At 37.9% G+C, this 20,533-nt stretch overlaps 1 protein-coding gene across 1 annotated transcript in view; it reads left to right on the plus strand.

The window, feature by feature from the left end:
* Positions 1-4,844: 4,844 nt before the first annotated feature.
* The window catches only part of KCNH7 (potassium voltage-gated channel subfamily H member 7), a 131,822-nt gene continuing 116,133 nt past the window's right edge, over positions 4,845-20,533 (plus strand). Inside the window, exons 1-2 of the mRNA XM_059877429.1 lie at positions 4,845-4,866; positions 5,008-5,222. Coding sequence (XP_059733412.1) covers positions 4,845-4,866; positions 5,008-5,222 — 237 coding nt within the window. The remainder of the gene's footprint in view (positions 4,867-5,007; positions 5,223-20,533) is intronic.

A 20,533-nucleotide genomic window follows, 5' to 3' on the forward strand; every position in this document is an offset into this window, starting at 1 on the left:
CCTCATTGGCAGGCAGATTCTTTACCATGAGCCAGCCACCCTGGAATCCCCACTGCATCTACTATTTCCCTTTATTTCTGCCCATCTATTTTCTTTAAATTCATTTACTTTGTTTTACAGGTTATTCTCCTTTCTTTCATTAGCATTTTAAATGCCATCTGTTTATGATCACTCTCAGGGAGGCTTCATTTCACCTTTAAATCCTCAACCATGGCCTCTCTTAAAATAGACCTAGGAGGTAGGAAGCCCTGCATTCTAATTTCTGGTGCTTGATTCTTATTCCCTTTTGGCCTCCTATTGTGTATGCTTAGGCTTACAATTGGTAAAAACGAGGATATTACTAATACCTTCCTTAATTAAAATGTAGGAAGTTATTTTCATTAGAATTTAGACAGATTTCAGAGAAACCTAAACTGACACTGATAATCATTGCAGATACTAACAGACTGCTGCATATAAACACCTGCTTCAAAAGCAGTGGAGAAGAGCATAATGATCTTTGTTATACAAGATGAAATAGATTTTGAATCTAAATATGCGTGAATTATTTTAAGTAGTATATTTTAAGATCTGCCAAAGTCTTTAAATGTATAAATGTAAAAGGAAACCTAGCATTAAAAACAGAATAGATTAACAGTTTAGAAATGTTTTATGTTAGAAAGTAAGAGAAGATGAAATACAGATTGCAATGAACTTGTAATATTCTGAGGCCAAATCTTAGTGTGATGTGTATTGGCCAGTGGTTTCTTAGCCCTATCAGACTAAGGCCCTCTTGTTTAAACTTCCTGTTGTGCTCACTTGACTATCCTAAAATGATATTCAGAGGTGAGTAACCTATTTCTAAAAGGCCAACTTAATTTCTTAATTATACAGCAGGAATAAAAGGAAAGCAGCTTATAATAAAATATTTCTATCAATATGTTAATGTTTAAATATAACTACACTAGAAGATATAATATGAAATATGAAAAAATATTTGGTTTTAATAACATTAAAGGCATGATAAAACATTCCATAAAAGTACTGCCTAAAATGATAGAGCAGGAATATGAAGGAATAACAAAGTTAAAACCACTATTGGAATAAATAGTGACAGATTGGACTTATTTATATATAAATTTTTAAATAGTGAATAATCAAAATTAAATTATAAATAATGCCAAAATCAACTGGGGAGAAATTGAGAAAGTGCAATATCCTCACAAATGAATTGGCCCTTGCTTTTCAGCATAGTGTCAAAATGATTCCCTATGGGATAATGTGCAGTAATAATGCATTGCACAGGAGAAAGACATCCTACTCCTCGTAAGGACGTATATATATCCTCCAATACTGAAGAAAGACCTTGCAGACTATTCACCTTCATAAGCAATAAGAGCCAGAAGATGGATTGAAGAAGAAATGGCAATCAAAACATTTGTAGAACACAGGCATTAAAAACAAACTAGTGGTTACCAGGAGGGAGAAGGAAGGTTGGGGGCTGACATAGGAGTATGAAACCAAGAGATACAAACTACTCCGTATGAAATAAATGAGCAAGAATATATTGTACAGCAAAGGGGAATAAAGTGGTTATTTTGCAGTATGGAATATAATTTATAAAAATATTGAATCACTGTGTTGTATACCTGAAGCTAATCTAATATTGTGAATCAACAATACTACCATAAAGAAAAGACATTATGGAGGCTTTGTGGCAAATCTCTAGGGAGTTATTAAGTCATTCCAAGGGTTTATTTTTTACCTAAAAACTAATATATAATTATTTTTGTTATACATCATTTTACATATATAGGAGATCAATAATATAAAATATTTTAGAAGAAATTTAACCAATAATTTTGTGTGATTCCTATAATTATCTGTAAATTTAATAATATTGGATTCCAACAGTGTTTCAAAAAAATACTCAGATATCTTTATTTACATGTCTGCATGTCATAGCTACAAACACAGACTATAACCTGAAGTCTGAAATTTTGTATTGGTGTTAAATAACATAAGTAGTGTAGCTCGCAGTGATTAGGTTTTCCGAAATGGTGAACAACTTTTGGTAAAGTTCTGAATAAAAGGAAAAAAAAAACTGTAAAAATATTCATTCTACATGGCAGTTGTAGCTCTGAAAGGTTCATTGTATTAATATGTTAAAATACATAAAACAGGTTCAAGGCCCAGGTCATTATAAATAGACTTTTCACCTACATGAATGCCCACTGAGTCATCCGGGTCAATTTTTCAAGGTGAGAGAATAGACACCTCCCATCTCTGTAACAAAAACACCCCCACAGATGCTTGGATGGTGAAGTACTGTCACAGTTGATAATATTGGCTTATCTATGCAGCAAATTCACTGGCGTTCATTTGAAGTGGCCTCAAACACAAGCAAAGTACATGTAACAGTACCTTTCTGTGTTAACAACATTACAGATGATTCATATTTCTAAGCCATTTGCTACAAAATCCAACATATAGAAGGATAATAGAGAAAGAGGATTGAAAGGCAGGGTTAAGGTTTTGAAATACAGTTTAACTATTTGCTTGAGCTCAATGTTCTCCAATCTCATGTGTGCAGTAAAGTTACCTGAAAGTTAAAGTGAAGTCGCTCAGTCGTGTCCGACTCTTTGCGACCCGGTGGACTGTAGCCCACCAGGCTCCTCCGTCCATGGGATTCTCCAGGCAAGAATACTGGAGTGGGTTGCCATTTCCTTCTCCACAAAGTTACCTAAACAGTGAAAATATGACATCAGAGTTGGGAAAAAGGCAATATCTAAGAAATCTGAAGCCCTAGAATATTTTTCAGAATTTAAATACGAAGCTATAGGTCTGGAATGTAGCCATAGAATGATGCAAAAAAAGGAAACGCTATGTAGCATATGTTACAATAACAAATTAGTGGTGTGTATAGAGGGGTTTACAAACAATGGGGTTTCCCAGAGACCTATCTGAAGGAAGGATTAATCTAACTTTGGATTCTTATATCTCTTCTGTCACAGAAATAGAAAAGAGAATGAGAATCTATATTCAAATGAGAAATACTTGGAAATATATGCCCAGAGAGCACAGTGACATTTTTAATTTGGATAGACTTGGTCATCATCATGGGTAAAACTCATGGAATGAATAGACATGCACCTCAAAGAATACATACTTTCTTTCCTACATAAATAAAAAAACTCTTAAAATCATTTCAATATTCTGTAATAACCAAATATAAATTTTTATAAATGAATGCAGTGTGATTTTTTTTCTCTAAGATGAATATGAACTAAATGATGGTTTTTTTTTTTTTTCTTGGATTATTTTTGACCTGAGTTGATTAATTGTTGTGGTCCAAAATACACAATCCATAAATTTAATTTTCAAGGCTTTATACCTCACTTGGTGCATAAAGCACATTTTGATCTCCAAAATGTACTAGTTTCATACTGAACGGGGGAAACAACAGCATAAGGCAAAATGTGTTAACAAGTTTATTTATGCAGTTTGTATGTTTCAAGCACTCTCGAGGCAGAAAGCTAATGTCTGTATAGCATTCTTCCTAATGCTAATCTTCAAGAGCTACATAATTTTATAAGTAATATCATCAACTGTATAAGAAACTTTTTGGAGTTTTTTGTTTGTTTGTTTTGGCTCTCCGTAACCAACAGACGATAGTAGCAGTGTGTTTGTAGCTCAGTCACGTCCAGCTCTGCGATTCCATGGACTGTAGCCCACCAGGTTCCTCTGTCCGTGGAATTTTCCAGGCAAGAATACTGGAGTGGGTTGCTGTTCCCTTCTCCACATCTTCCCAACCCAGGAATCAAACCCAGGTCTCCTGTATTGCAGGCAGATTCTTTACTGTCTGAGCCACTAGGGAAGCTAACAGACAATAGGTTCATCTCAAAGGAAGATGTAGCTGGTCAGTATACTTATCCTCAGTGAAGGGGTCCAGGATCTTGACACTGTGCCAAATTGTCTTTGTAAGAAAGAAATGTGAGAAGTGACCAGAGTTGGTCAAAGAGTCCAAACGTTCAAGAAGAAGTTCTGGGTATCTAATGCACAGCATGTTTTTTTTAAAAAAAGTAACTAAGTACTACCAACCCCAAACCAACCCACTGACAGTCATTTCAGTTGTAAGTTATGTTTGCCAAAGCACTCTTCTACTGTGCCTTTTTTCCTCAAAAAGTGGCCAACATGAATTCTAAATAAAAGAGAAAAAATGAGAAGAAAGGAAAGATTTAAAAATCCCCCATAGGATCCAAATTATTCAATTCAGTCCATGCAACACATCATGCTTATGCTCCGTTGCTAAGTCATGTCCAACTCTTTGTGACCCCATGGACTGGGGCTCACCAGGTTCCTCTGTCCATGGAATTTTCCAGGCAAGAATACTGGAGTGGGTCACCATTTCCTTCTCTTGTGACCCCTTACATGCACACAGATGACATTTGTCCTTCTCAATGTTACCTGAAATTCCTCTGTCTGGACTTAACACTTCTAGAATCTCTGTGAAGTATCTTATACAGGTAATAGAAGCATCTGAAGAATGCAACTGGCTTGTCACTTGTTATGGCAGAGTGGGGAGTAATACAAATAAAAGCAGGTTAGACACTATTCAGCAATTTCATGGCCAATATGATTTTAACCTTCCTTGATTAATTCATAAATTATAAAAGTCCTTCCTTGAAAAATTGTTAGGTTATAAAAAAGTTTTTGAGAAACTGAATATAGAGTTTAGACAAAAATAGGGAGTAGAGTTCTTTCTTCTATTCCAGCCTCTAATAAAAGAAGCCAGTTAACAGCTAAAGCTGCCATCTGCTCCCTGAGTGCACACCTAGGGCACGATCTTATCCTTGGATATTCACATGCCGTTCCATATGGTGGATGGTGAGCAGGTATCAACCAGCTGCATTTAGTCCCATCTGAATCAGGGTCACAATGATCATGAATTACTAACAGGTCATTCGAGACCATCTCTTTCTTAATTTTTCCTGATATTGCTTTTACAAATACTTTCCAATTTTTTAGGGCCTTTTAATCATATCAAGTCAAGCCTCCTGGGATCCACGTCGGATTCAAACCTCAACAAATACAGCACCATTAACAAGATTCCACAGCTCACTCTGAATTTTTCAGATGTCAAAGCTGAAAAAAAGAATGCATCCCCTCCTTCTTCAGATAAAACCATTATTGCGCCCAAAGTTAAAGATCGAACACACAATGTGACAGAGAAAGTTACCCAGGTAGGACATTATTTTGCTATCAATTTTCACTGTTTTTAAGGTTATTTTCTGAGGTAAGCCATTTATTTGCACTCCAATTTATCTTCGGATGTTGGGTGACCCTCTAATGTAACAAATAAATAAAACTGTAGACTCTAATTTTGTCTATTCCAGGACTAAGCAAAAATGGGCTGGCTTGGTTTATTTGTTCCCGTTGTTGCAGAGGTGATTAAGCAGCTATTCATCACATTTAGGCATTTATTGTTTTGCTACGAATCCTTGCATTAGTAAAGCATGGTATTTTACTATAATGGATGTCTATTGAAGGTTTAGGTGACTAATTGGGATTTACTCTTAACTGTGGCCCTCTTTTTTGCACTTATGCTACTAAGTAGAGTGAGGTATAAGTCACTGGACTTGGGGGAAGAACTGTCTGAGTCGAAGAAAAGTCAGAGCAAAACAGTATGTTTCTCAGGAAAAATATTTTGTTTTTAAATAAATATTGCACATCTAACTAGGGTAAAAAAAAGTACTGTCTAGCAAGATTCATGTGGTAAAGAATAGAGAAAAATGATTTTTATTTATTATATCAAAATACCAACCTAAGCAGTACCCAGCTTTTGCTTACAACGCATTTACATTGTTGGGAATTCATGACTCTAAAATTTGTGTCAAGTAAACAATTTTTTTTAAATAAACAATTTAACCTAGTATATTTGCTTAGCAAGTCATTTTATAAACTGTCACAATATAAAGATAAACTTGACCCTAATATCTATCTCCATCATTGAAGATCCTTTATTAAGAAAGGTTTTGTAATTGTAATTACTAAAACAACACTATAGTAGTTTGTACATACCGTCTTATGTGTGAGCTGAAACAGCCATGTAAAGGCCATGAGTTGGTTGTAAATAGGCCTGAGAGTCTCTGTTTATTTGAGATGAGAGCTTATACATGCCATACTCAGATACATATTTTGATATTTATGTAGTAATGAGGCTTTCTACACTTGGTATTTTGTTTTTAACTTATTCATGGTAAATTGGACTTAACAGTGGTAGATAAATGTATGTGTGTGTGCTTAGTTGCTCAGTTGTGTCCGACTCAGCAACCCCATGGACTGTAGCCCGCCAGGCTCCTCTGTCCATGGGATTATCTAGGCAAGAATACCAGAGTGGGTAGCCATTTCCTTCTCCAGGGTATCTTCCTGACCCAGGGATTGAACCCAGTTCTCCTACATTGCAGGTGGACTCTTTACCATCTGAGCCACCAGGGAAGGCCAGTAGGTGAATAGCCTACTGTTATTCATGTTGCATGGGCACCATTTTAATAGCTTTGAATTTTACTTGCAATTGTTCCTACCTTAAAAATTATCCTATTTGTAGACTATAGTCATTATATGGATATATAGGAAGTAAGAGATTTCAGAGATTGCACAGCAGTCTGGTTGCAATTCTTAAGACCGTCAGTAGCATAAATGAGTGAAGTAGTCGTGATACCAGAGCAGGCATGGGGGGGGCTACAGCAACATCAGAGCAGATGGCTGCCACTCAGCTCCAGCCAACTGTGGTCATGAAGGAAGGATTAACCCATGTTTTCAAATCTTTCAGTTTTAAAAAGAATCTGGAAATCCAGATTTGAAAATAAACTCTTTATTACTAAAAGTTGGCAAGCTAGTTCAAAATGCTTCTGCAGACCAAACAAAACACACCTTAAGGCCTGTGGGCAGACAAGCTTGGTCTTTGCAAAGTGTTCATGAGCTTGGTTCACTACAGGCCCCACCCTGTCCTGCCATGTTCAGCAGGTCCACTGTGCCAGGAGGAGATGATATACCCCCGACTCAGAGGTGGCACCCATACTGGGCGCTTTCTGAGCCTGGTGAGAGTGGAAACATACAAATGGCCCCAGTGAAATCATGGTGGTAAAGAACATAGGAGCAGAGCCGGGGGGAAATCATTATACTTTAATGGGAGATCTTTCAGAGAAGAAAAACAGATGAGATACTTAAGATGAGTCTAGAAGATTACTTATCAAACTGGGTGGTAAATGATGTTTAAAAGCATAACAGAGTCCCATGCACTTGTGCTTTAATTCTGAGTCATTTATTGTGTGACAAGAGCCATTTGTTCTGTGACATTGAGGAAAGTTTTAGTTATGACACAACTTATTTCTCAGTGTTGACATAAGAATTAAGTAGAATGATATGTCAAAAGTATTCATCAAGGTGCTATGTACATGACAAGCAGCATCAGCCATTCTTCTGTTTATCTGTGTTCTTGTATGACTTCCCCCTGCCCTCATCACCATCATTGTAGGATAATCCACACCTTGCCAGGACCTAGTCAAACAGCTGGCAGAGTAGAGTTTATGAAATGTTGAAGGAGGGAAGGCAGGCAGGAAGGCAAGAGAAGCTGGCCAAGCAAATGAGGCAAGAGATGAGATACCCAGGTGGAGAAAAAACAAGAAGAAAGTTGCGGAGGTAGAAAAGTCTGAGTGTCTTCTCAGAAAGAGTAGGTTGAGCCGGGAAGATGCATGGCTGAGCAGGGGCTTATTACAGGTCAGGAGCTGCTGGAACTTCCCCCTCTAGTTGGTTCTTCATTACCTTTCTCACAAAAATTGCATCTGGGATTGAGTAAAATGCAATAGCTGCTATCAAAAGGTTGGCATTCTTTTAAGGTCTCATGTTTCTCTTTAAAATTCCCAAGACTCGTATATTTATGTCTGTAACATTATACTATTTGTTTTAACATTAAAAAAAATGTTGTAAACTACTTACCACTGAAGGACTCAGGCTCACAAGGCCCCATAGTTTTCCAACAGCTTCTCATACTTCTCATCCAAATCATCATGGCATGCCCATCCCCACAGTTTCCAAAATACCCCAGTTGGAGAAGCAAGCAAAAATCCTTTTAAGACGCTGGGAGGTTAGAATTGGATATTGTTTTATAAAGGATCACTTTGTTTTTACCAATGTAAATACAGTGATAGGAAGGACATTCTGGAGAGAGAAGACTTAGATAGCTGTGAATCTAGCCAGAAATGATGAGAAACTGGACAACAGTTGAGACTGGAAACTAGTACCCCCATTTGCTCTCAGCAGCAAACCTTCCTGTTGTGCACATGTCAGACCAGACAAATGTATGTGCATGCTCAGCCGCTTCCAATTCTTTGTGACCCTGTTGACCATAGCCCACCAGGCTCCTCTGTCCTTGGGATTTTCCAGGCAAGAATACTAACAAGGTGGAGATCAAATATTGAGATATTCCTTCTGTAAACATAGCCCCTGAGGGGGAAAAAAAAAACAAAAAAAAAAACACTTGAAGCAGAGACACTCTATAATTGTTTCCTCACTGGGTGTTTGTGAAGTTTCCTGATCGTAGTTATCACTGGAATGCCCACATTCACAAATGTAGTATCACTTGTCCCCACGTATCTGGAAATGACTTGATAGCAACTCAAAGACTTTGCTATTCTCTTTGTTATGACTGTGTAGAAGTCCTCTTTGTCAACATGCCTGCCTGCGTGACAAGTCTCTCAGCCATGTCTGACTCTTTGCGACACTTTGGAATGTACAATGTCAAGATATTCTCAACCTATTTGCTGTAGGCAGCCAGCAGTGTTTCCTTTATCAAAAGTTCTTATTTGTTTTATTCTTTTAATAAATTTGTATGGCAATCCTTTTTTCAAAAGATATCAGAGTTTTGCTCATCAGTCATTCAGTAGTGAGTTTTAAACACTCCCCTGAGCATAAACAATAGGGTAGATATTTTAAAAAGGCGTAAGTGAAAGGAACAATTCATCTCTGCTCATGTTATTCTCTCTCACCATTCGCATCTTATCTCTATCATACATTGGCTGATTACTAGTTAGCCAATTAATTACTTGCCTCCCCAGATAGAGTGAGCTCATTGAGAGGGACCATGCTGCTATCCATTCATCTATTCATTCATTCATACATCTATGTATTTTTTATTCACTCAGAAAACATTTATTGAGAGCTAGTAATAACATGTGGAGAAAGAAATGGCAACCCACTCCAGTATTCTAGCCTAGAGAATCCGTTGACAGAGGAGCCTGGTAGGCTGCTGTCCATAGGGTTGCACGGAGTCGGACATGACTGAAGTGACTTAGCATGCATGCATGCATTAGAGAAGGAAATGGCAACACACTCCAGTGTTCTTGCCTGGAGAATCCCAGGGACAGAAGAGCCTGGTGAGCTGCCATCTATGGGGTTGCACAGAGTCGGACAGGACTGAAGCGACTTAGCAGCAGTAGCAGCAGTATTAACATGTACAGTATTGATGGTGGTGGTTTAGTTGCTAAGTCATGTTCAACACTTGCAACCCAAAAAACTATAGCCCACCAGGCTCCTCTGTATATGGATTACCCAAGCAAGAATACTGGAATGAGTTGCCATTTCCTTCTCCAGGGGATCTTCCTGATCCAGGATCAAACCTGTGTCTCCTGCTTGGCAGGCAGCCCCCTGCATTTCAGGCAAATTCCTTACCACTGAGTCACATGGGAAGCCTCTTAGTTGGCTAATTCCTACCAAATTCCAATGCAATGATGAAGAGAAAACAATGAATTGGAAGAAAAGTTGGGTGGGTAAAGAGCAAAGGTCTGCCTTCACTATGTGGTTCTCAGTTCAGTTCAGTCTCTCAGTCATGTCTGACTCTGAGACCCCATGAACTGCAGCACGCCATGCCGCCCTGTCCATCACCAACTCCCAGAGTTTACCCAAACTCGTGTCATTGAGTCCATGATGCCATCCAACAGTCTCATCCTCTGTCATCCCCTTCTCCTCCTGCCCTCGATCTTTCCCAGCATCAGGGTCTTTTCAAATGAGTCAGCTCTTCGCATCAGCTGGCCAAAGTATTAAAGTTTCAGCTTCAACAGCAGTCCTTCCAACAAACACTCAGGTCTCTTTTAGGACTGATCTCCTTTAGGATGGACTGGTTGGATCTCCTTGCAGTCCAAGGGACTCTGAAGAGTCTTCTCTAACACCACAGTTCAAAAGTATCAATTCTTCGGCTCTCAGCTTTCTTTGTAGTCCAACTCTTACATCCATACATGACTACTGGAAAAACCATAGCCTTAACTAGACGGACCTTTGTTGACAAAGTAACCTCTCTGCTTTTTAGTATGTTGTCTAGGTTGGTCATAACTTTCCTTCCAAGGAGTAAGCGACTTTTAATTTCATGGCTGCAGTCACCATATGCAGTGATTTTGGAGCCCCCCAAAATAAAGTCTGACACTGTTTCCACTGTTTTCCCATCTATTTCCCATGAAGTGATGGGACCACATGCCATGATCTTAGTTTTCTAAATGTTGAACTTTAAGCCAACCTTTTCACTCTCCTCTTTCACTTTCATCAAGGGGCTCTTTAGTTCTTCTTCACTTTCTGCCATAAGGGTGGTGTCATCTGCATATTTGAGGTTATTGATATTTCTCCCAGCAATCTTGATTCCAGCTTGTGCTTCCTCCAGCACAGCGTTTCTCATGATGTACTCTGCACATAAGTTAAACAAGCAGAGTGACAATATACAGCCTTGATGTACTCCTTTTTCTATTTGGAACCAGTCTGTTGTCCCATGTCCAGTTCTAACTGTTGATTCCTGACCTGCATATAGGTTTCTCAAGAGGCAGGTCAGGTGTTTTGGTATTCCCATTTCTCTCAGAATTTTCCATAGTTTATTGTGTTCTATACAGTCAATGGCTTTGGCATAGTCAATAAAGCAGAAATAGATGTTTTTCTGGAACTCTCTTGCTTTTTCAATGATCCAGCGAATGTTGGCTATTTGATCTCTGGTTCCTCTGCCTTTTCTAAAACCAGGTTGAACATCTGGAAGTTCATGGTTCACATATTGCTGAAGCCTGGCTTGGAGAAGTTTGAGCATTACTTTAAGCGTGTGAGATGAGTGCAATTGTGCGTTAGTTTGAGCATTCTTTGGCATTGCCTTTCTTTGAGATTGGAAAGAAAACTGACCTTTTCCAGTCCCATGGCCACTGCTGAGTTTTCCAATTTGCTGACATTGAGTGCAACACTTTCACAACATCATCTTTCAGGATTTGAAATAGCTCAACTGGAATTCCATCACCTCCACTAACTTTGTTCATAGTGGTGCTTCCTTAGGCCCACTTGACTTCACATTCCAGCATGTCTGGCTCCAGGTGAGTGATCACACCATTGTGATTATCTTGGTTGTGAAGCTCCTTTTTGTATAGTTCTTCTGTGTATTCTTGCCACCTCTTCTTAATATCTTCTGCTTCTGATAGGTCCATACCATTTCTGTCCTTTATTGAGCCCATCTTTGCATGAAATGTTCCCTTGGTATCTCTAATTTTCTTGAAGAGATCTCTAGTCTTTCCCATTCTGTTGTTTTCCTCTATTTCTTGGCACTGATCACTGAGGAAAGCTTTCTTATCTCTCCTTGCTATTCTTTGGAACTCTGCATTCAGATGCTTATATCTTTCCTTTTCTCCTTTGCTTTTCACTTCTCTTCTTTTCACAGCTCTTTGTAAGGCCTCCCCGGACAGCAATTTTGCTTTTTTGCATTTCTTTTCCATGGGGATGGTCTTGATCCCTGTCTCCTGTACAATGTCATGAACATCCATCCATAGTTCATCAGGCACTCTGTCTATCAGATCTAGTCCCTTAAATCTATTTCTCACTTCCACTGTGGTTCTCAGTAAAAGATCAAATTCTTTACTATATCTGCCCCCTTTTCCATAAAAGTAAACTGAACTTTTGTAACCTTGTATGATTCTCTTATAACTGAGGCTAGTTACAGTTCAGCTGTTAGGCTAAATTTTAGATAAAATGTACTATTCTGTTGTCAGATTTAGCTGTTACAAATTTTGTAATATCAGGTTTAAGAAAATGGCACTGTGGATTCCAAAACTTTATTGACCAATCTCATACGGCCTATCAGTCAATGCTGTAACAATGCAAGTTATAGAAGCCTGATTGAAACCATTTTAAGCAAAAAATGAAAGGAGGAGGGTCAGCTTACAGGGTCACATAACCAAAAAGTGCAGGGGTAGATGCTTTGGGCCATGGCTACCTTCATTTTTTGAATAGCTGATGAATTCTCTCTTCTCTGCCTTGCTTTCCTCATTAATAACTTCACTCTCCATCTGATGGAAGCATGTCTTTAGACTCTCTTGTCTTACATAATGCTCACAGTTCGTGATCTGATACGAAGGGCTTTCTCTCCACCAATGTCCACATCAGATTCTGAGAAAGTGAACTCTGATTGGCCAGCTTGAGTCTTGTGCTCATCCTTGTGGTGGAAGAAGTGTAGCTCCTTGACTGAGGACAACAGCAGAAAAATACAGTAGGGAATGAAGGGCTCCATGGAAGGAAAACAAAACAACAATGGCCCATTACATTGTTGAAGATAAGAATTCAGACGAACAGTATCTCATATACACAAACACACACATATACTGGATAAATAAATATGTTGGATAAGCTCTAGAGACACAGAAGAATAAAACCTAGTGTGTGCATGTTAAGTTGCTTCAGTTGTGTTCAGCTTTTTGCAACCCAATGGACTGTAGCCCACCAGGCTCCTCTGTCCATGGGATTCTCCAGGCAAGAATACTTGAGTGGGTTGCCATGCCCTTCTCCATGGGATCTTTCCAACCCAGGGATCAAACCTGCATCTCTTACATCTCCTGTATTGGTAGTAGAGTTCTTTCCTACAAGTGTCACCTGGGAAGCCCATAAACCTAGTACCAGTAGTCAAGTACTACCTGGAGAAAAATGATACAAGAATATATAATAATAGTATTTGCAACTAATTGCAGAAGGCAAAGACAACCCACTCCAGTACTCTTGCCTGGGAAATCCCATGGATGGAGGAGCCTGGTAGGCTGCAGTCCATGGGGTCACGAAGAGTTGGACACAACTGAGCGACTTCACTTTCACTTTTCACTTTCATGCACTGGAGAAGGAAATGGCAACCCACTCCAGTGTTCTTGCCTGGAGAATCCCAGGGACGGGAGCCTAGTGGGCTGCTGTCTATGGGGTCACACAGAGTCGGACATGACTGACGTGACTTAGCAGCAACAGTATAATAAATGCTACAAGACCATATTATGAAACTAAAGGTAGATTGAGTTGCCTTTGTAGACAGTACTGGCCAAATTATGAGCAAGTTATTCTGTAACTTATTACTTTATTACTTAAAAAGAATATCTGGTGAACTTAATAGAAACTCATATTGTGATCATCAGAAAGAAAAAACATATAATGAGGAAGAGAATACTAGTTCACAAGTATAGTTTTCCGAGAGCTTTATTAAGGAGAATACTCAAAATAATTAGTTTTGAGAATAATCACACAGAAACTTAGACCACAAGAAAGAAATTTCTGAATGTTTAGAAGGTCATATAATTTTGAAATATACATACAACTTTAAACCTAAAATAAATTCTCATTATTTGGGATTTATTAAAGTATATTGTTGGCATGAAAATAGAATTAAGATAGATTTAATAATAGGTGACATTGGTTGAGCATTTACTGTGTCAGACTCTATGCCAAGTGGTTTAACAGATTATCAATTTTAATCCACATGAAAGTCCTATAAGTTGATACTATTATTATCATCTCTATTTCATAGAAGAGGAATCAAGCTTAGAGAGAAGGAAGCACCTTGCCTAGGTCACACAGTAAATGGCAAAAGTAGCTTTCAGACTGAGATCATCTGACTCCAAAATGAAGTTCTTAATCTCTAAAGTATATCCTCTTTAATTCTGTTTTCTGTAAAAAAATACCTGTAACATTTGGCAGTATGGACAAATATCATAATCTAAAAGTCTGCTAGTAACTAATTAGAGAAGTGAGTCTATAGAAATAAGAGAATGTAGTATATTTTCTCTAAAATTCCTCAAACTCTTCAAAAAGCCAAATAAAGTGATCCTTAATAGATTCATTATCTCTTGTTTAAGTTCACATCCCATTTTTTAAGCTAATTGTTTGTTAGGATAAAGGTTTTGTGTTTTGTTGGTGGCATGCCACTTAGTGGCAGGAGAAGCAAAATTACACTGATAAAACTGATAAAAAGAGCTCAAAGTATGTAACATTTCACTTCCACTGAACTTTATCCATTGTAAATATGCTCATTATCTCTTTATGTCATTCAGTGCTCTCAATTTATACTTACTTTTGACAGAACTCTAAAACAGTATTTCTAACTCAGTACTTATTTATCAGTGGAGATTGATTTATAATGGAGAGACAGCATTAATTTCATATTATTATCTAATGTTTAAAAATATAAATCTGTGTAATTTGTATATATCAATTATACCTCCATAAATCTAAAAAATTATATATTGTCTCAAGCTTAATAGTACAAAATTTGTTAATGCTTTGTTTAGTTTCGCTCAAATTGATAAACTTAGCCCTAAACTTTCTTCTATGACAGTAATAAAAATATCTTCCAGACACAACTGTAAGTTAAAAATACTTTTCAATAATAATGTCATTTTAATTCTGACTGCAGTTCAGATTCTGACACCAACTGGGTGCTCTACAATTCAACTCAGTTCTGCCACTGTCTACCCAGAAATCATGACAGATGCCATGGATTAAGGGCTCAGTTTCTCAAGACTGCCCCCCACTTCAGATGCCAATTACAATTCCAGGTGTTACCCGTGATTCTGACCAACTGGATGTAAATTGGATTACAGCCCCTCCTTTACTTACATTAACTTGCTAGAGACACAGAATTTAGGAACCTTTTATTCACTTGATTACCAATTATTACAAAATATGTTACCAATCAACAACCAGCTGAAGAGATTCATAGAGTGAGACCTTGAATGAAGGCACTTATGTCCCTGCAGTGTTTGGACTCAGCCTGATGGCATAAGGAAGAGTTCTGTTCCACCAGCTTGGAAGCTCTCTGAACCCCCTCCTTTTTAGGGTTCTTTGTAAAGCTTCATTACGTAGGCATGAATGATTATTTCATTGACTATTGTCTATGGATTCAACTTCTAGCCCTTTCCTCCCTGGAGGTGAGGAGCACAGGAGGGGGCCTGGAAGTTCCAACCCTTTGATCAAGTGATTGCTTCCTCCGTTGACCCCCACTTTGTCCTCAGGTGATTAGAGTCTTTTCAAAATCATTTCACTGACATAAGAAATTCCAAAGGTTTAAGAGTTTTGTTCCAGGAATGGGGCCTATGACTAAATGTATATCTTATAAATCGCAGTTATCACAGTCATGAATTAAAAATAACACTTAATTGAAAAATCGATGTTCCAACAGTATTTTTATAAATCCTCATTGATGCTGTAGTCTTGAAATTACAAAAAAACAACATACAACTTCTACAGCATGATTTAAATGTTTTCATAAACCTCATTTTTTGCCTAAACTCATGGAGCATGCAAACCTCTATAAAAACCATACCAATCATCTTGAGCTACCATGAAAAGAAAGTGAAAGTGAAATTGCTTAGTCATGTCCGACTCTTTGCGACCCCAGGGACTGTAACCTATCAGGCTCCTCTGACCATGGGATTTTCCAGGAAAGAATACTGGAGTGGTTTGCCATTTCCTTCTCCATAAATAGTTAATAATCACAAAAGAGCAAGTAAAATTTGAAATGTAATGCGGGAGTCCCAAATTGCCTCTGAACACTTCCAGTTTAATATGACATTACTTTTTGCATCTATTGTCTTATTGTTGTTTATAGAATACCATCAGACTTGGTTCAGCAAAACAGAAATCACCATCTAGTATTTTCCCCGTATTCTGGATTTGCTCTATGTCTAAACTGAAATGGAAAACAATATATGTGAATACTGTAAGTAGGAGTAAAGCACACTCATCAGGATAATTATTGACTCAATATTCGTGAGTGCTTACTAAATATAAGTCAAAGTGTATGTACAACGCTGCTACAGAAATGTATACGTCAATGTCTTTGCCTTTAGGGGCCTTTGATTGAATACAAAGCCTGGATCTTTGAGATCCTCAATTATGTTTTCTAGTTCTCCCTGGGCAAATAAATATATTATATAACCTAGTCAATGATGAGGAGAAGGCATAATGTAGCCAGCCATTTAGGTAGCAACTGACTCGTGCAAAAATGTTGTATGTTATATACATATTAAATATTAAAATGATGTTCATTACTTTGAAAAAAGTGTATAATTTAAAAAAGTAATATTAATTTTCTTTTTTTTTTTTTGGCTCCGCTGGGTCTGCAGTGCTGTGTGTGTGTGTGAGCTTTCTCTGGCTGCAGAGAGCAGGGGCTGCTCTCTAGCTGTAGTGCACAAGCTTCTCATTGTGGTGGCTTCTCTTGTTGCAAAACACAGGTCGTAAGGTCCACAGGCTTCAGTATTTGCAGCACATGGGCTCAATAGTTGCAACTTGCAGGCCTGTTTGCTCCAAGGCATATAGAATCTTCCAGGATCAATGGATGGAACCCATGTTTCCTGCATTGGCAAGCATATTTCTACCCACACCACCACCAGGGAAGTCCTAATTTTCTATTTTTACTAATTGCTATATGCACATCAAAACTGATCACTTGCTGACATATTCAAAATTGAAATAAAATTTCAGTTCAGTTTTAAACCTCTAAATTACCTCAAAGGTTATACTTCTCTATATTCTAAATGATGAAGGAATAACATCTCTGATGGGCACTTCACCCTACCTTGTAAAGCAAGCATTTATGTATAATTGCTTTTTAAAAGCACCTGTTTGGTTTTCTACATTCATTAGACATTTTTTAATGGAAGGAGGAAAAATACCCACTTAAAAAGTTCTGTTAATGGCACCCCACTCTAGTACTCTTGCCTGGAAAATCCCATGCACGGAGAAGCCTGATGGGCTGCAGTCCATGGGGTCGCGAAGAGTCGGGCACGACTGAGTGACTTCACTTTCATTTTCACTTTCATGCATTGGAGAAGGAAATGGCAACCCACTCCAGTATTCTTGCCTGGAGAATCCCAGGCACAGAGGAGCCTAGTGGGCTGCTGTCTATGGGGTCGCACAGAGTCGGACACGACTGAAGCGACTTAGCAGCAGCAGCAGCAGCCAAAGAAATCAGATTGAAAATAGATGATCGAAATAAAGAAGTAAAATACCAATGGTCAGAAGAGACAGGTAAAAATAATTTAGTTTAGCATACAGAGCAATAGCCTGGTTCCTATGGCAACCAAGGCAGAGATTGCAGTTATCTGTTGCCAAGATGGTTCAGCTTTTATCCCCCCCAGTAGTATAAGCCTTGGGTTAAAGTTGAACTCTGGGACAGAAAGGAAGCGCTGAACTGGGAGTTCGTATGTACTTTTGCCTGATGGCCTAGAGTTCGGGACAAACACAGTTCAAGGTGAGTTGCCAAATGAGAGTGGGCAGAGCAGTACATTTTTCATGTTTCATAGGATAAGAATTAACTAAAGGATTTTTATCAGGTATGGAAATTCAGAGCAGACGTGGAATTTTCACAGACCCAAACAACCCAAGGTCTTGTACTATCAAGTGGCTGTGGACTGTTTCTTGAGTAAGGGAGTAAATTCAACCATGGCATCTAATTTGAAGAAAATCCCAAATAAGAAAGTAAGATAAAAAATAATAATAATAATAAAAGATCCCATTGGTTATATTGGTGGTAAATTGTGGTAAAAATAATATATTTTCCCCTTCTTAGTTCTACTTCTGTGTATTATGCTAATCACATTTACAATGGAAAATATGTAGTTAGATAATAAACCCTCTAAAACTCAATTGCTCCAAAAGAGTTCTTTAAAAAGCAGTTAATCTTCATAGAATTGTAAAATTTAAAGGAAACTTAAATATCACCTTCCCTAGGTTTTTGGTTTATTTTTTGAAACTTCTTGATCAATGGAATCATCTGGTTCTCTCTCCCTTCCTCTGTCCGTGTCCTGCCACCCTCTGGAAATTCAGTTTCAGTGGAGCCTGAGGACTGTGAGTTTTTAACAATTCCTATTCCACATTATTAAGATCAGGCAAATTTGGGAAACAGGGGTATGGCCAAATGTTTTTATTCTGCCTATAAAGTTAGAGCTGAAAAGAGAACCCAGTAGAGACCTAGTTTTTGTATTTCCTCATTATTATTGTGCATTATTACTCTTTCCGTATATTTCTCAATGAGGTAACTGGCTCAGTTATATATCCTTGTGACGTTTAAATTACAATATACTTGTCTTTTAAATAAAACATACTAATTCATATTTACACAATTCATGTTGGAGAAGTAGGCTTACTTTCATGGGGGAGCTACTGAGTCCAGGAAATGGTACTGCCATATTGATTTCTCAGGTTAGACCCTCTAAGAAACAATGTCCATTTAAGAGAATTTGCCTAAGCCAAACTAGGAAAATTAACACAATAAAAGTTCTGTGAAGTCCTAAATTAAAGAAGTCTGAAAAAATTACCCAACACTTCTTGAACATTTTTGATAACAGAATTCATTGTGTCTTTTTCTGTATATAACATCTATCAATATCCTGAACTCACATTTGAGGGAAGATTTTTTTAGGAAATACTAGCCTAGACAAAATGTTTTCTTCACAGGTAACTGTGAGGACTATATTCAACACAAGCATGTATAATATTAGAAACTTTAAAACTTTCAAAAGAAAGAAGGTTAGGAAAAGCATGAGGTAATGGTGACGTGAAGGAGACAGTGTGTAAGAGGAAGTACATTTTTCGTCCTTGTTTTAACGAAGTCCACTCAGGCTTTTTCCTAACCATGTACCAAATATACAACTCAGTTTAAAATAACTAGAAGAAAGCACCATACATAGTTCCTTCTCTGTTTTAAACACCATGTTTAATGTCTTTTTCTGTTTTAAATGTATTGGTTACAAAAGCACCTGTATTTTGAAGCCTACTCAATGTAGAAATGGAAAAATATGGGATGCAAAGTCACACATACAAAGTGTCTAAGTCTTTATTCTGAGATTAACCTGGCTAAAGCTGGCCATAGAGCTGAGAATGGAGAACCCTCTTTTTCTGCCCCTTGGCCCAGTGTCCTAAGGTCAGTGGCAGTAAGGATGCTACCATAATGGTGGGAATAGAGACAAGGGGAGAGAACCAGAGTGAGAGACCCTGCAGTGTGAGAACCAGAGGACACAACCATGCTATTCTCCACATTTCCTTGGCTCCTCAGTTTCCTGTGGGTGTCTCAGTTCTCCATTTCAGATGTTGCAGAAAATACTAAAAAATAGTCTGCAGCCAGATTTCGTTTCTGGCGCCTGTTGATCCTTCTTTGATTTGAAGTGAAGGGTCAAACTGAGAAATCCCTATACCATCATGAGGAGCACAGGCTTAATTTTCAGGTCATGGGAACAACACTAGGTGAGATTGAGAATGTAAGTCAAAGGGGAAAAGAATGTAGGAGTGAGAAATAATCTAGTTTCGTGGTTAACTGGCAGCTGTCATTTGAGCTGTACAATCCTGTTTCTGGTGATAAGCTGTCATTTGTAAATTATGTCCATAGCTATATCCATTATTCATGGGTTAGTACTGGGAAAGAGTGATTTCAGGCGCCTACATTTTCCGACCTGCAGGCACCTGAATTACCTCCAAAACTGACTACTCTATTACCTCTCATGCCCTCTCATTTTTTTTTTCTACCATTGTCAGATCCTACCAGCCTACTCCTTGTTTCCTGTGAAGAAAGACTTCTTCTTTCTCTTTCCTAGGTCTTCTTTCTTAGAAATGAATGAATAAACTCTTATGAATACGTCACTTTAAGTCTAGTAAACGGACAACTGCAAGCATGGAATTTCAGTGTAAAGCTAACTTAAAAAAAAAATATTTTCCAAAGAATAAGTATTCCTTTCCACTCTACGCAATCTATTACTTAAAAGTGAGTAAAAGCTAAGGCATGAATAAACCTGCTAGATATTTAAATAGAGAGTCTTCATTACCATATTTTTGCATTTTAGAATCGTTTAATATTATTTATATAATAAATTAGAATAACCATGTGGCTTCTTCTTCTGATTAGCCATTTTAAGATTTTGAATATGTTTCTTACACACATTATCTCAAATTTGTCTTCCTTTTGCATCCAAAGTGCTCCTTTAGAATCACTGAAGAAGAGAGGTAAACAATCACTGTGCAGGGAAAGACTGTCACTTTGGAGACAGTTTTGTTTCATCCTGAATCGGCAAACTCCCTTTTTTTAAGGTCCAGGAAAACAACAGAGACACAGATGCCATAGTCCCTATTTCATTTCCATGCAGTGTTTTTGTGTGGCATATCAAACTGCCAAGGAAAGGATTCTCCCACATTAGATCAATTAGGTCAATCCTGACAGTGGTCTCTCTGGTTTCTTTGC

Source organism: Bos taurus, chromosome 2 (assembly GCF_002263795.3).
Source record: "Bos taurus isolate L1 Dominette 01449 registration number 42190680 breed Hereford chromosome 2, ARS-UCD2.0, whole genome shotgun sequence".
Taxonomy (NCBI): Eukaryota; Metazoa; Chordata; class Mammalia; order Artiodactyla; family Bovidae; genus Bos; species Bos taurus.